The 17,728-nt window shown below is 38.0% G+C and overlaps 1 protein-coding gene across 2 annotated transcripts in view; it reads left to right on the top strand.

Annotated features, from left to right (window-relative positions):
• Positions 1-17,728, top strand: part of calcr (calcitonin receptor) — a 74,743-nt gene that overhangs the window by 38,211 nt on the left and 18,804 nt on the right. For both annotated transcript variants that reach the window (XM_074686892.1, XM_074686890.1), the window contains exons 3-10: positions 2,367-2,514; positions 2,793-2,900; positions 5,568-5,659; positions 5,804-5,915; positions 5,998-6,108; positions 7,356-7,468; positions 11,967-12,058; positions 14,492-14,618. In XM_074686892.1, the coding sequence (XP_074542993.1) occupies positions 2,367-2,514; positions 2,793-2,900; positions 5,568-5,659; positions 5,804-5,915; positions 5,998-6,108; positions 7,356-7,468; positions 11,967-12,058; positions 14,492-14,618 (903 nt within the window). The remainder of the gene's footprint in view (positions 1-2,366; positions 2,515-2,792; positions 2,901-5,567; positions 5,660-5,803; positions 5,916-5,997; positions 6,109-7,355; positions 7,469-11,966; positions 12,059-14,491; positions 14,619-17,728) is intronic.

The raw sequence follows: 17,728 nt of genomic DNA, 5'->3' as shown, positions 1-17,728 counted from the left end.
TTATTCAGATTTAATCTAATCTATGACTCACCTTTGTTTCACTTTTAATCCTTTCACTGAAACCCTTTTAACTATTTTATCTTTTGCTCATGTGTGTTATACTACTTTATCCCTGCTTTATTATTGCTATTGTTATTACTACTTCATTATAATTTATCATTTTATCATCATAATAATTTTGTCTCTTCATATTTGTTCAGCTCTTTGTTTTTCATTTGCCTTCTTTCTTTATCTTACTGAGTTTTTGTTTTAGCTTTTATTTCAGTCGTCACGGTCTCATTTTATGTTGCATGGTTCTTGCACTGTGTGGGTTCCTATGACATTTGCTCCTTGCTAGGGTCTTTATTAGGGATGGGTACTGAACTCGCTACTTTTTAGGTACCAATTCTGTCTGTGGTATCGAGTACCAATTCACATAAAATCAAATGGCACCATGTTTAGGTACTTAAACGCATCCTTGTGACTGTCAGGGAGTGGAAGAGCAGGAGATTTTCCATACTGGACATGAACACAACATATATTGAAGAATAAATGTATGTAACTGAAAAACTTTGAGATTTTATTACTAAACAAATTTATATTTATTACCACATACAAACCCGCACATGTACCAAGAAGAGGTACCGTTGAGTACATATACTGATTGCCAGGTACTGGGCATCAATACCGTTTCGTTTCAAATGTGAAAGGTACCCAACCCTGGTCTTTATGCCTCCTGTAAGAGTGCCTGATTTGAACTGAGCCTTGTGTTTTTGATTCCCCAGTGCTTTGTTTTCTGCTTGTTCCTGTATGTTGTAAAAGCATGATGTAAACTTCTGTTTTTAGAGGCGCCATTTAGATAATAAATATTATAAATAATAATATCAATGACAATAACAACAAGATCAACACCAATAATTATAATAATAATAATTTTTATTATTTATTATTATTATTATTATTATTATTATTATTATTATTATTATTATTATTATTATTATTATTATTATTATGACACTGTCATTACAAATGTGACCTCTCTAAGAAAAGAAGTGTAGATAAACAATTGAAACTTTAAAACCTCTGGTGTATGGCTCTGTAGCCATCTTACAGAAACTGCACTTGGCTTCATGTGAGTTTTTTGATGATGCGTAATGGGAACACAATGACTTTATTCGCAGACTTAAGGAGGTCACAGTGGACATGTTCACAGAGAGATGTTTTTTTGGTCCTTCAACAACAGAAAGAAAGAGGTCGTTTATGAGTCATTGTCCATTATATTGAAAAAAACATTCAGTCCACTGTTGTGAAATGGAAGTTTCCCTTTTCAATTTCCTCTGCTTTTCAGCATCAAGCCAAACATCCAGGTCCTGGACGGAATAGCAGCCAAATGTTTTTGTGCCTGTTTCTGCTCTGCTTTATGTTTCTGTGCTCGACTATTTGAGCGTTCTTGTCACGTCGATTCATGAAGATTAATGAGTTGTACGAGCTGAGGAAGGCCTTAGATGAGAGTAATGTCTGTTTTCTCATTCATGTGCTCATCAGATGATACTGGTGGTGGCCTGGTGGTCGTATGTATGACGTCATTTACTTCAATGTTTGGAGTGACATCATATGTACGGCTGCTAAACTGCTACATGGGACTTCACCATCCTCCATTCCTTTCATTTTCCTTTTACCAGCTTTTATCAGGGAAGTAGGAATAATATTTCAGTCTAATGAGATTCTCTTTTCCCTGCACAAAGAGACGGAGGTAGGAGGCATGCGTCTGAATTGTAATGAGGCAAGTGCAGACAGACGAACGTATTTAAATTCCTCAAATGTTTCAGAAGATGCAAGTGCATGGGCCTGGGCTGGCACTCATCGAGGCTTAATTTCCAGCTCTCCCCAAAAATGTGTGAGATAAGTCAAAGCAAAATGGGTTCTTTATCCTTCAGCAAGCAGCATTATCAGAATCAGCATTTCACTCGGCGAGCCGCTTCATTTTAAACGCCACCTCCAAATACAAACAATAGAGCAGAGATAAGATTCATCAGCTGCTTAAACTTCTGAGCACCCAAACACACTTTAATGAGTTGCATCAATCATAAGTGAGAAGAATTTCAGAGCGGCGCAAAATCCTCATCAGCTCAGCTTTGAAAATGCTTCAAACTGCTCCACACTTCTTCTTCCTTTTGAATTCATCTCTTGTAAGTGTCTGGACTCCATGATAACAGTTGGGAATATGTGAGTATCAAAGATGAAACTTGACTCAGTGTGATTTTTGAGACAGAGCAGAGAAGCTACCTCAAAACACATTCGCAAACAAATCTCAGTCTGCTCTCCTGAACGTCAGGGTGTATCCTCTTCCCTGTCCTCTCATCTCTGGTATCACTCTTTGTCTACAGCATAAGGTGGCAGCAGGAGAGGAGTCAGTCTTGGACTCATCACTCAGGACTGGACAGAGCATGTCAGAGGGAGAGGTAGAGGCGGTGAGCCAGGGTCAACACAAATGTCTTGAGGTGTCCAACAAAGACCACCAAGAAAACAGAACCGGTGAGAGGCAACAATCAATTTAGGGCTTTTTAAGGCCAGATGGATTAGTTCTTAGAGGCTGTCAGAGATGCAGTGATGGTGTGAGGCGGGGAATGAGATCAGATCACGGCTGTTGTTCAGGGTAATAGTAACTGGCATGAAAGGGCTTTCATGGTGGGGGCTGTGGGGTAACAATGCCCAAAGAGAAATTATGTAACTCTCAAATGTAATCAAACTTTAAGTGTGTATGGGTAGATTCACTTCACAGTCAGTACACTTTGCCTTTTTATTTCCTGAAGGTGTGTTCTGTGGACGTCTGTGGGATGGCTTGTTGTGTTGGGATGAGACACGAGCTGGGACATCTGTGGAACAGAACTGTCCACATCATCCTGATTTGGACCCAAATGGTAAGACACATCACCTCTCCTCAGAAAACCCCATTGATTCAAAAGCGGTGGGAAATTAGAGAGTTTCCCCGCATAACTTCTTAATTCCAGGTCAGCAGACAACACAGGGGACAATCAAATCCTCTGTAAGCTGAGGAGGTTTAAAGGTCATGAAGCTGACTGCGTGGTCTAAAAGTCCACTGACTAGCGTGGTGATAATGACTGGAGAGATTATTTATACTTTATTATGTTTTATTGTTTAATGACATTTTCATTTGTCATTCAGGGGTGAGGTGGTTCACTGTCAAAACTCATCAGAAATCATCTGCGGGAAATAAAGCTTATGAGAAAGATGTACAAAATTTTAGAGATTTCACTGTAGCCATATGTGTAAAAGATATTCAGCCGGGACTTCTCTTTCTTACAGCAGCATGTGTGCAGAATTTTTTTTTTGTATCTTTTGTAGAGGTAGATGGGGAAATCAGTGCTTCTTTTGCTCTTTAAACAGAAAAACCTTGAAACCATCATGTTGGAAAACAGAAGGTTAAAACTTGTCCGGTATCTTTTAACATAGCTTCTGGTGGATTGGAGTAAGCATTTCTGACCCTTGAAGTACTTTCTAACTAATAACTTTTGTCAATCCTCAACTTTTCTTTCATGAAAAAAAAACAAACAAAACACAATTGTTAAGCAAACCCAAGGCTAGAGATGGGTATTAATAAGATGTTCTTGATACCAATGCCATTATTTATTCTGCTTATCAATCTGTTGCTTTATTGGTTCCCTTATCAATTTTTCCTGGTTTTTTTTTTTGTTTGTTTTTGGGGTTTTTTTCGTACAAAAAGTAGCTCTACAGATTTTTTGTGTTAAAATTTCATTGAGTTTATCAGTAAATAAATCTGAAACTTGTCACTGGATCTGGATATATCTGAATGTAAATGAATCAAAACAAGTACAGGAAAAAAAAAAAAAAAAAGCACATCATGTGACATTGATGTACTGTTATGTTGTATGTTTCTGACAGAAATAGGCCATCTAGTGTCTTGAAGGGGTTATAGCAATGCTTTGAGTTGTTAAGAACATTGAACTTGCTGTTTTGCTGAAGTTAGTCATAAGTCTGCAAGGAACTTTTCTTATACCAATGTATGCTAACAGCTAGCACATCGATGCAATTTCCAGTATATGTTATTATCAAGCTAGCACTGTGTTTACAATATTACCTTCTGTACATTAGAGATGTATAACATGTTGAATGTACTGAATAGATAGCTGGTGTGAGAGAGTAATGTACAATTCTTTGTGAGTTCAATTCTTCAGTAAAACATAAAGCAGAACATCCTGAATTAGGGTTTTTTCTGGAAACTGTTATCTGCCTGCTAAGCTAAAATAGCTTGACCGAATAGTCGACATATGGTCTGGCAGCTCCAGTGTATTTGAAACAATGGATAAGGGAATTGTTAAGGATCAAGCCTTACAATATCAACGGATCCAACCATTTCTTATTTATTCTTAACAGGAACTGGTTTTTTAGTACCCATCCCTACTCTGGACTAGTAAAAGGGTCATTCTACAACTACTGTAACATCAGAGTGTTAGCATTGTTTTAGGCTAACACAAGTGTTCAGATTACTGCTGTTTCTGCAAGTTTAGCATTTGGACAGAAGTCAGCCATAACAAACAAAACAAAGCAAAACGTCTTTGATTTTTCAATGGAGAAAGACTGACAAAACATGAAGCCTGACAATTAATGATTGAAATTTAGAGGCAGGAACAACGATAAATCAATTGCCTAACGTGCGTTATCAACAAGACAAAATGAAAACAGATGTTTATTGATATTGCTAATGGCTGGAAACCAATTTAGGGCACTTTATGTTTCCATGAAAGTATTCCTTGTGGAGCCGGTAGCTTTTTTTATGGCATTAAGGTATGCAGGGCTCAATAACTGCAAGATGATGAGATCCAGAGTGAAGTCAAGTCTGATTTAGGAGACGCAAGTGATGGAGAGCATAGAGGTGAAGGAGAGGGCAGAGAAGAGAAGGAAGGATATATATAGACAGAGGAACAGAGGCAAAATAAGGGGGATTACAAAAATGACAGCGAAGTCTGCGTCGGAGAGATGGATTGGAAGAGAGAGAAGGTTTTCGCAAAAGAAAGCTCATAAAAGATCTTCCCAAAGTGCCTGTGACGTTAAGTGTCCCCTGATGGCTCCTTATTTGAAAGCTGATGCGGCTGATATGAGGCTCTGAAGGAGACGTACAGTTGGAAGTGGATGCTGAAGAGTGGATGAAATGTCTGAGAAAATTCAGCAGCCGGGGCTGTGGCTGTTGTCAGAAACAATGTGATCCTATTCTTAGCTCTGCAGTACGTTTTAAGGCCAACATTTGTGACTTTTCCAGAGAATCTCTCCTGAGAGGGGATTTTCTCCTTGACATAACGTTTGATGATGTATGCTGAGAGAAATTTATCACAGTTGTTTAGTGATGCCAAGATTCAGGGTCAGATTTATGTGTTTGGATGATACCAAGCCACAACTGGAGGAAAACAAAGACTGAGCCAAAGAATATAAAGATTTCCCTTTGAACATGAATGTCAAACAGAAGCAATTATGCTAATCCGATAGAGAATAATCACTGGATTATGCTTTTGTCAAACTGCCTTTACAGTAAGTGTTTTTTTCCCTTTCAGAGAAGGTGATTAAATATTGTGACGAATGGGGAAACTGGGTCAGGAACAGCACTGGGTCCACTTGTCAACCAGCTTCAGCAAAGAAAATAGAGGTACTGAGTGATGGCCTGTTTCTTTTCAACCTCTGGTGGTAGCATCAAGAGCTGTGAAAAATAATTTGTGAGTTGAACTTCCTCTTTTTCCCCAAAGGAAACACCTAACTCATTGCTTGTTTGATGCTGACTTCACTCATTTAGAAAGCAGCTGCCCAGCTCTCAGGAGACGCTGAAATCATGAGGAAGAAAATCCTTGACAGTCAGTACAAATGCTTTGAGAAAATGAACCGAGACCTGCCGTACAACAAATCAGGTAGAGCAGCCAGGACCGTTTACTGATCAGCTGACAGACTTGCACTCTGCAGATGTTTAGTTGTATTATGTTTGTCCTTCAGGTCCGTACTGCAGCCGTAACTGGGACGGCTGGCTGTGCTGGGACGACACTCAAGCAGGGACCTACACCTCCCAAAACTGTCCCAACTATTTCGTGGATTTCGACCCCACAGGTGAGCGGTGAGAAACTGGATTAAGCTCTGATATTCTGTTGTTATGAGACTGAGGATCTTTGAGTAGGGGAGACTGGGGACAGTTGTAACATTTTTGACCCCAAAGTCTGGGCCACTTAACATATCTTGGGGTAAAATGTAACATGATGAAATAAGGACAGTGACTTTCCTCAAAACTTTTTAAAAATATTTCTGTGGTTCTGCAAAGTACAGGGCTCAACCCTATGATGCCAAATGTATCATATTTCCTTCACGAGTTTCAAAACCCTTTATTGCATCAGCATAAGTAGTTTTCTTAAAAACCTGTTAAAAATGTTTGGGGAAAAAAGTATTTTACCCCTGAGGATTATCATTCCACTACAGGCAGCTGAAGTCGAATTTTGCCCCTTTTCAAAATGGCTACTCTAGAGAAAACATCCACACACTTTTACTCAGGAAAATCATGGCAAATTTTCTTGAAATTGTGGTAAAGTAACATCTAAATTGTTTCTTATTTTTCAAAATAAGTATTTTCTGCATTGAAAGAATGAAGAATTACCAAAATCCTTGTTATAAAGGTTGGCAAAACTGCCGAAATGATCAAATGTGGCACAAAAAATGAATAAATAATCTAATTGATATAGAATTTTTTTTTTTTTTTTTTGTTAAAATAGTTTATACACATCTTTATCACTCCTGGGGAGTAAGCTTCATAGGCCCACAGACATGCCATGCACTTAATCCATTTTTTTTAAATGTTACAACATACTCCAAGCAAGTTTGTTACAACTGTCCCTGAGTGCATTAGCAATGAGCTAGCTTGACTAACAGCTACAAGCTAAAGCATTACCATAAACAATCAAAAAGACAGAAAACTAAACAGACACATAGTCATGATGTATGTTTGATGAGTTCAACTACAAAGCTGTGTAATCACAAAAATTGTTTGAACAAAAAAATAAAAAAACAATAAAAAAATTTACTTTCATATGTCTGTCTGCTTCAGGGCACCAATTCTTCACATGTGGGCTAAGGAACAAAATGTGCATGTTCAGAGTGAATCAAGTGATTCCTGACTTGTCCCTGATTGGAGCAACTGCAAGTGTTACAACTGACCCACGTTACAACTGTCCCTAGTCTCCCCTATTAATTGTATATAAAATGATAATGATCAGTGATTTACCTAAGACATTACAGACACATTTGAGCTATGCCTGTGAGTTAAATATCTGGATAACCTGAATTTATGACTCGATTGTTGCTTACAGAAAAGGCCACTAAGTACTGTGGGGAGGATGGTCAGTGGTTTCGCCACCCAGACACCAACAGGACCTGGTCCAACTACACACTTTGCAATGAAAACACTAAAGCAAAACTGAAGGTAATTTTTTAACCAAAGTGGTCTGCTATCACAGAGAAAACACACGGTGGTCAAGTCCTGATGGGTCAGCATAATGCTTTCTGTTTTGCATGGAGGTCTTTTATGTAGCAAATGTGGAAAATTGAAATAAGTAGATCTAATGTAGTTTCCCATAAATCTTGTGCCAGAGACCATTTTTAACAGGCTCATTGCTTCCAGAAGGCATCACACTCCTCTGCTAGGTCCCAATGAAAATGTGGAGTAGAAAGGTAACGGTGAAGACACAGTGTCTGACTACACCTGGTCTGTGTCGTATAGAAGCCCAAACTAAATCTATATCATTCTATATCTATTTTACCAACATACTGTTGATACTTGTTTATCTTCGACAATGTAGAAATCTGGTGTTTAAAAATGTCAGTAAACAATGGGTATCTCATTTTTCCAGTTGAGTTTTCCTCAAACTGTTTGTCCAAAGGATTTAATGGTTAAAGCTGATGCAGTACCATCTTTTAAGGCTGGTGACCAATGTAATTTCACAAACTATCGTGCTACATCTATTTAATCATGTTATTCAAAAATTCTTGAAAAGCTGATATGTATAGTAGAATTTTAAGTCATCTGCAGGACAATGGAATTTTATTTGAACATCAATATGGATTTAGAAAGCACCATTCTACCTACATGAAACTACTACAGCTTGTTGACAAAATACAAACTGCTCAAAATGATAGAAAATATTCCTTAAGTATTTTTCTTGATTTGTCTAAGGCGTTTGATAGTCATTCATGAAATTTTGTTTAAAAAATGACAATACGATGGTTTTCAGGGTGACACATTAAAATGGTTAACTAGTTATATGAAGGAGAGAGAACAGTATGTTGTTATCAATGGATGTACATCTAGCACTCTTGGTGTATCATGTGGAGTGCCACAAGGATCAGTATTAGAGCCTTTAATATTTCGTATTTACATGAATGATTTTCCATTAGCTTGTAACTCTTCTTCTCCTATCTTGTTTGCTGATGATACCAACATGACTTAATGCTCTTACTGACTTAACTTTAATAAATAATGCAAATAAAGAAATGGCAAGGCTTGCAAAATGATTTAAACTTAATAAACTCTCATTAAATATTCAAAGTCAAGTTTTATAGTATTTGCGGGAAGAGGCAGAAGTTATAACAAGGACTATGCCAGAATTTCAATTGAAGGAAATTACATTTTTCAAGTATGCCATGTCACATTTTTAGATTTTATCATTGATGAGAAGTTAAATTGGAAACAGCATATTAACTTTATTCATAAAAAAATTTGCAAAGTCATTAGGAATCATCAGCAACCTTAGACATTTTGTTGATAAGTCTTGTTTATTGACATTGCATTATTCTTTCATTTATCCATATCTGATTTATGGTAATATAGTCTGGGCAAACACATACCACTCCAATCTTCTTAAAATTTACCCTCTGCAAAAACGTTTTACAAGATTGGCAACTTTTTCTAATTTAACAGAAACTTCTGCCCCAGTCTTTAAAAAACTGAATATTCTCTCAGTTTATGATAAATATAAACTCATCAGATATGTGTGTTTATTTATAAATACATGTTATTACCTCCTTCTTTACCATCATCATTTAGAAATTTCTTCAAATTAAATTCACAGATTCACTCATTTAATTATATTATGTTTTAAAAATGCTATTCTAATTTTGTCAACTCTTTTATGGTCTCTATATTTTTGTTGTTTCTTTGTTAAATTGTTTATAGTTGTTTTATTGTTGAGTATTATTTTTTCTTTTTGTTTCTTCACATATGGCTGAACACATGGATGCATGTATTACTCTGTGTTCTTACTGAAATCTTGACTGCTCTTTTTCTTATAGAAAGGTGAGGTCCTTTGCATAAGCCTAATGGCTTCTTGACCTCTCCTGACACATTTCTGCGTTTATTCTTAATATTTCCAGTTTGATCTTGTGTATCTTTCATAGTGCAAAATCAAATAAACAAATAAACAAAGCAATAATGGGCTGATTATATGAAACGACATGTTGCTCTCTAAATCCTGCACAAAACCAACATTTACCCTCCAAACTGTGAGGCCCCTCAAAAGACAGCTTTGCATTTTTTTTTAGCTTAAATTAGTATCTCTTTTTGGATGGCCCTCTTTTTGCAGACTGATCCAGCTTTTCTCTCTCTCCATCTCTCTGGGAAGAAGTTTGCCAGAGAATTTTTCATGCAGTGTACATCCAAGGCCGTAAAAATACAACTCCACTCTGCTCTCCAAGTTGGGCCAATTTCAAATAATGGCACCTTGTGAACAAACGCTCTGTGTAAAAAAAAAAAAAAAAAAAAACTCCAACTTTATGTAACTTTCAGTCAAGACAGTGCTGCACAGCTGGAGCAGCTGTTCTGGCAAACCTTAAAGAAAAACATAAAGTTTGCTGATCGATCAGTCACTCCATCTGTTACCACAGAAACACGAGCTTTGCTGACTTGGCCTCCCAGCTTCAGGAAACTTTTAGAACAAAAATTCTCAGCATTACAGTCCAAAGAAAAATAAAGCTAAATAAACATACCATTGTTTTTTGATAGGGTGAAGTTATTGCACTCTTTAGCTTAAGATTCCTTATTTCAAAATACAGGACCACACATCAACATCTCAGTACTGAGGCAAAGGATCATTCACCAGAATTCAATTTAACAGACAGGAAAACACATTCTCAGTGTGTGATTATTGGTAAAGTATGTTTTTTTTGTTTTGTTTTGTTTTGTTTTTTTGGTATGGCAAGTACAGTTTCAAAATGTTATGAAACACAAACAATGTTTCACTGGAACTGTTTAATATCTTCCCTAGCCAGACGTATTTCAAGAGTCAGTTTGAAATACAAATAAATTTATTATTTAACTTTGTTTATTTATTATTATGGACAACAAACAAAAAAATAAAACATATATACAGTAGATCAGCTTCATGGTATACTACACCATAATGCCATACAAACAGTAAATAATTTCATTTCATGAGCTCGAAAGGGAGTAGAAAGAAGCCCCACTAAATATCCTTTTATAACAACCTTAATATGCTTCTATTACTATGCAACAAAACTGCATTTATAGATTCTCATCAAAAAACTCAGGATTTTCCTTTCAGAAGTTTGTAAAAATACAAAAAAAGTATCGTAATGAAGTGAGGAGTGTTTCACAAAGATTGCAAAACTGAGGAGCAAATCAGAGCCTCAGTTTAATGTATTGATCAAATGTTTAAAATATTGATCAGTGTCCTGAAAGGATCAACTACTCATTTACTAGTGCACCAAAGGAGGATATTAAAGTTTCATAGGGCTGACCAAATTACGAGCCAAAGTTTGTTTTGTTTTTTAAAGAATATATTTGTTACTTTATGAATAAACAGCATGTAAGGAATGACACATGCCCCCCAAAAAACAAGCAAAAGACGATAAAACAAGCAAATTAGAAAATAGTGTTCCCATACACTAAACTCAACACAGAACAGGTCACTCACACATCTGCACAGGTAAGGCTTGTTAGAGCCCTAAAAGTAGTAATGACCCATGGTATGACAACAACCCAAAATGTAAAAAAAACAAAAAACAAATTAAATTCAATTAAAAAAAAAAAAAAAAAAAAAAACTATAAAAAATAAAATAAAATAAGAAATAAATATAAAAAGTTGTCACATTTTGAGTAATTACATTTATTTTTATTTATCTATTTTTTTACATTTCTGAGTCTTTTGTTTGTTACATTATTGACTAGTTATTACACATCAGGCCTCATACATTTTGGGGCATTGATACATTTCAGGCTCTTACAAGGCTTGGGTACAAGAAAATAGTAAAATCTTAAAAAAAAAAAAGAAAAAAAAAGAAAGAAAGAAAGAAAGAAAGAAAGAAAATAAAAGAAATAAAAAAAAGGCTCAAGTGTGTCCCTGGAAGTAATGAGTCAGAGTTTAAAAATAACTGAACAGAAGGTTGGAAAGTTTTGTGAAAAGCACTGCAGTAAAGAACGGACAGTCACTCAACAAACAATTAGACCATCATTCATTGTGCTGCAAATAAAAACTGTGGACTGACATTAGGAGCCTCACCAAGAATTCACAGACATTTTCTCCAGAATCAAGCTTTTATATCAGGAGAAAAGGATTTGATGGAGTGAAATAAGTTTTGCTTCATGACTTAAAGAAGGTCATGTGTTTGTACAATCAAAATCAATAATTGAGATGTGGAAAAACACAGGTTTTGCCATTTTTATCAAAAACACGTTTTAATGACAACATTATGACATATATAAATATTATAATAGGTTGAGCTGCATGTTTTAACGTTTGACAGAAATGATGTGTGAAATATTAGTGCAGAGAAGTGTTTGTCAGTTTTCTTTTGATTTCAGACACACACTTTATTTTTTTTTTCAAATCTAAGATTTTTCCAGACTGTGGTGCCACACCTAAGTTTCTACAGCTGTCATGTGTGCTTGTCTGTTTCTTTTCCCACAGTCAGCCTACATCCTGTTTTACATGGCGATAGTGGGTCATGCATTATCCATCGCCTCCCTGCTCATCTCTCTGGCTATCTTCTTCTACTTCAGGTAATGGATTCAACATGGCACCACAGCCCTTCAGAAAGGCTTTTAACCACTGGAGATTAGTGCTCTTTAAGTTTTTGGTCTTGTAATGCGAATGATAATGCTCTTGGATGTTAAACATGGTGCACTGATACAGTTTGTCATGACTCTTGAATGATTAATCAGCGCAGGATTTGCCCTGGAAGGCTCAGTCATTTCATCAGTGTCATCAGCGAGTCTGACAGGGGAGCAGATGGTGGTGATCTTTCACTCAAGTGTCCTCCAGCCATTTCATTACTCAGCACGGACAGCGCTTTAGTCTCAGTCTCGTTCACAGTCAGCAGAATCTTTACTGTGTCCTCACCAGCAGATTAAACATGACAGTTTTAAACACTTGCCTCAGAGCCTGCCAGAAGATTTGTCAGCGTAAATGAGTGTTAATACTCTGTCACATTTTATACAATAGTTATAAAGTCATTTAAATCTGGGCTTTAACACTCATGTTACTTTCTCTTACCAACGAATAAATAATCAACACTCAAGGTAACATTGGCTAGCCTCCCTTTATTTATCACTGCTGTTACAATTTATGTAAATTTCCAGCCCTCAGCAGCTCTACAGCTTGAATAAGTATAATTTATACACTCCTAACTTCCACTGATTTCATGCCACCTTGACTTCTTTGTACCGCACATTTATTTCATGGATATTTAGGATTCAAAACCGAGGAGCTGTGACGTCCGTTGGAAGCGCCAGTGCTTCGCTCTTATTAGAAACGTGGGCACCTGAGCGCGCTGCTCATTAAGACTGCTCATCCCAATATACAGCCTAATCCCACGGGAGAAATGTGCACCGGTAATTGAGATACTGCAAAGGAAATTCAATTAGACGAAAGTTCAATACAGAGTGGACAAGGGTTAGGGAGGTACATGTTGATAGAAATGTATGTAAAATTAGAAAACTGGAGCCTCTGGAGGAAAAGTTAGACCAAGTGCACACAGTGTTGAAACTGTTTGAGAGGACAGGAACCTGATCGTCATTAATTTTAATGATAGCATAATGTTTTCCTCATTACTTTGGCAGATACCTGTGAGGAACTCTGAGAACACAGCCTTGGAGGAAAGTTTAACTAAATGTCCTGTAACAATATTTGGACACACTGCCTCTTGGCCCCTTTGCTCTCCACACTCCAGTTGTAAAATCTGACATCTTGAAGGGTGCTGACCTCCTAAACGCAGCTGTTACCCAGCAGAGATCTCAAACAAGCCCCTCGGTTTGCTCTTTACTTTTATACACACTCATAAATTCAGAAGCCGTGTTTAGTGCAGGTTCTCTATCATCCAAACCCCAGAGACCCGCTGAGTGTCAGACTCCTCGCTGAGCTACACCGAAACCCAGCAGGGTTTTCACAATTTACACCATCAAAGTGATAACAAATTACGATCTTGATAATGTTCTTGGCATGGTTTGTTTTCTTCTTTGTTTTCTTCCATGACTAACTATATTTATGCCTGAGACATTTGAAATATTGGAGGCTTACAGTTGTATCATAAGATCCAGATGTGAAGCTCTCTGTGGTATGTGATGCTGTCCAGCTGCACTCCTTTGTTATTTACAACTCCGCATCAACACTGTCAGGATTCCCAGATATAAATACTCTGGCTGCTTGCTCCGAAAAAAGAAAACATGTCAGAAAAGGGAGTGTTTGTATCAGTGATGGCCTGACGAATGCTGCAGTAAAGATTTTACCGTCCCTATTAGATGTCTGGCAGCTTCTGCATGTTCTCCACAGCTACAGAGAGACGGGTTCTAATGCAACCATTGTTACGATAATCTACTTTCTGACCTTTGCAAAAAAGAAAAAAAAAACATCTGGTGTAGGATTGTATTCAGCATTTAACGATCTGTGAGCTCCAGTTTATTTAAACGTTGCCCTGAAATTACCATCAGCAATAATAAAGCCACTGGATATGAATGACTTGAAGCTGATTTGAGCTAACACTCATTTTCGCTCTGCTTGTCAAGCATTTCATTATGCTATTAATTTGGAGTGGCTAGCTGTGGTAATAGGGAAGTACCCAAGAGATCCATTATGCATTATTTATCAGCCAGTCCAGTATCTACAGTAGAGAGCATTTAGAAGCAATATGGCACATTGATCTTGAGGATTTTTTCACCAAGCTGAAAAAAAAGATGTAACACCCCAATTAGAAGAGATTTAACAGACTATGAGATCATCTGACAACCTCGTTAGCCTGCACGTCAGGAGTTACTGTCAGTCCTGCTTATTTCATCATCAGAAGAAAATATCCATCATTTCTAATACAGTATTTCAGTTCATCTATAAGAATTCACTCTAATCTTATAGTCCATCATGGATTTCCCTCCTAGATATGAAATTGTGTCTTTGAACGCTAGCCTCTTCCTTAGATCACAACAGTATCCGTCTTCCTACAGGAGTCTGAGCTGCCAAAGGATCACCCTCCACAAGAACCTCTTCTGCTCCTATGTGCTGAATTCAGCCCTCACCATCATCTACCTCGTAGGGGTAGTCAACAATCCTGATGTGGTGGCCAGAAACCCTGTAAGTATGGTTTCATCTGAACGTTCAACCCCAAGCTTTAAATTAATAGTGATAAAGTGATAAAGACCTGTTGGCATCACTGAATTTTTCCCACCAGCCCCCTGCTCACATCTGAGAAAGAAGCTGAGATATAATCCAGTTAGAACAACAAACTATACTGCACATTTCAGAATATTTCATATGATGAGTACAAACACAGGACAGTGACACAAAGCAGATGATAAAAAACATATAAGACTTCAATGGACGCTTTAATGGACATTTGGAAACAAGCAACCCAGGAAAAAGTTGGGAGAAGAGCTCCAAAAAACTCCATTGGTGCATATGTGAAAGAGGACAGAGTATGATTGTCCTCCAGACTTAAATCAAAGGGTCTGCAGGATTTTTCATTACTTGGTAATTAACACAACATTCAACATGGGATCAGTGCCAGCGGCAGCACACACCTACTGCATCCAGCCATGACGACATGAGCTGTGTGGGAGAGACTCGAGAGCAGTGCATCTGACTTGGCATGTTAGCACAAGCTAATCATCTGTATTTGACCTTGTTAGGACAACCTTGTTAGCAAAAAGCTAACTCACATCGCTCTTCATCTCATGCTGCTCTCCAAGTGCCCGAAAGTGAGTGAAAGTCAAGCCAAGCTCCCTCTCATTTAGGAAAAAGCTTTTTCTGTTTAGCACTTTGTTTCACTTTGGTTGTGTTTTTCTTGTCTCCCGTGCTCTGTCCACTACCAAAGCTGCTCTGATCAAATTCTTCCACTCATGATCATCAACACATACAGCCACTTAGGGCATGCTGTGACTAGCTGAAGTAACCACGCTTACTCCCCACCCAGAAACGTCCTGATAAAACCAAAAAATCAACATACAGGCTGAGGAGAGGGCTGAGGCAGACACAGGCACTGACACACATGTATAGAGACCCAGAGGCGAAGATTGAGCAGGATTATTTCTGTAAAAGTTGACATTTTATTTCTAAGAAAATCCTGCAGACCCCCCCTTTAAGGTAAGTCCTGTGAAGAGTACTAGCTCTGACTCCCTCATTGCTTCAAACTTGATGTCCCCAGCTCTTGGTACCAGTCTCCAGCTGGACATAAACATGCTCAGGCTCTCATGCTCATGCACAAATCCTGCAAGTTGATCACATTCAACTGGCCATGTCCACCCAGCTTTGTGGATCCTGGCCTGGAGAGCCTCTCTTTCAGGTTTGGCTTCATGCAAAGACTTCATTCCTGACTTCTAGAGAGGCTGCAGCTCCTCCCGCCCTCAGTGCATGGAAGGTCTTTGGATTACACCAATTCTTTCCCAACACACATCTGCTTTAGGAGACACCACACGCGGCTATTGTGAGGTCTCAGGGTCACACAGATCTAGGCCATAGTCGTGGCAAGGAGGACCAAAGTGTGCTTACACCTCCAGAGGCCGATGCAGCAGAATCCAGCGTTAGCAGGAAGATTAGTTCCTCTGTGTTTAAATGAGATACAAATGTATTCATGATTTATGCTAAGCCAAATAAAAGTGGAGGATGAAAAGATTTCTGTGAACTATTTCAAATTAATTTGCTCTGTGAGCCTGGGCAAGTGGGGAAGTGAAACATAAATCTGTATATTTGAACCTTTAAGCTTTTGCCACACACTTCTGAGTCTGTCCTAATTGGTATTTCATGTCAGTGGGCCACATCTTGGCAGAATCACAGCTCAAGGAGAGACAGGTTTTACTCTGTTCCACGTACTCCTGACAGAGTTTTGGATCCATGCTGAATGCATTATGGAGATTCTTTGAAATGTGGAGCTCTGCTCTGGTAGAGATGATAAATTTTGTTTCATCGGAATGCCTCACTATCTCAAGTCGACATAAATTCATGTGCTACTTTTCAAGAAACACTTTTTTTTTGTAAATAAAAGTAATGAAGGCCTAACTTGGTGCGTGCTGCTTCTTTGGATGTGTTATTGCTCTTCAAAAGTATCAGGTCTTAAATCAGGCTGGGAATCTTTCAGATTTTGATCCATACTTTCATGTAGAACCGAGTAGACCTGCACACTTTCTCTTTGAAAAAGTGTCACCTGTTTGCATTGAAAAGACGAACCCCTCATCACTCTGCCATATACTTTAAGTCATAAAGAAAAAAATATGCCCTATGATCCAAACAAGTTTGCTTAAAATGCCTAATATCTGATGAACCCAGTCTGTTTTCTCCTGGAGCAGCTCTGGCCTCATGAACTACAGTTTTTAGAAACATCCAGCAGACAGTGGAGGCATCCTGATGTCTTTATTTACATTTAATCCCTGAATATATATAAGATCCTGCCAGGAATGACAGGGGATACATAAGGCTGTATATCTTGCTTTGTTTAACTGCTCTCCTATAAACAATCATTTTTTTATATGTGTTGTTTTATCATGTCTAAACAAAATTGGTCACCACAGCCCCGCGTTTCAAGGGGAAGCTGAAAAAGAAATCACAAGCATCATTGGTTGGGAGTCACGCGTGTCCTTTGGGAAATTTGATTGAAATTTACCGCTGCCAAAGTGAGATTTATGAGCCTCTTTTCTGCGCCGGTGATTTCGGGATAGTGGCTTGTGTTGGAGATTTGCTCTCGCAGAGAAAACAAGCTCACTTTATTCTCTCTGGTGTGGTGATACGCAGTCTGGTTTGGTCTGCCAGCTCTGTGGGGGAGTCAAACCCCAAAGCTCATGTCAAACCAGGGAGGAGGTTGAAAACATGACAAACACGTACAAGATCTACAGCAGCTTGATCGGTTAACCATAACTTTGTCCTTAACTTTATGCAAACACAAGCACGGGTTGTAAATCAGCTGAAGATGACTGGGATCTATCTGTGCCCTGAGTCAGGTCAGTGTCTCTTTGAGATGTCTTTGAGGGAAGAAATGCAAAAAGGTAAGGGAGAGGCATACGGATACCGTAAGTTCAGAAGTTAAAGACTTTTGTGTTTTGAGCCAAGAAGACTCCTGAGGGACCTGGTTAATAGCTTTGCCAGCATATTTAAATAAAACTAAGACTGCACTCGCGCTTTTTTTAAACAGGACTGGGAACCAGAGACCCTGGTGGGAATATTTAGAGTAGATCGTTTTCATAGCTCTCAGAGGG

This window comes from Halichoeres trimaculatus, unplaced genomic scaffold (assembly GCF_033239565.1).
Source record: "Halichoeres trimaculatus isolate MK-OKI-2021-1 unplaced genomic scaffold, fHalTri1.1 fHalTri1_scaffold_14, whole genome shotgun sequence".
NCBI classification, from domain to species: Eukaryota; Metazoa; Chordata; class Actinopteri; order Labriformes; family Labridae; genus Halichoeres; species Halichoeres trimaculatus.
The sequence above is the reverse complement of the archived record's forward strand: the minus strand, read 5'-3'. Positions and strand labels throughout refer to the sequence as shown.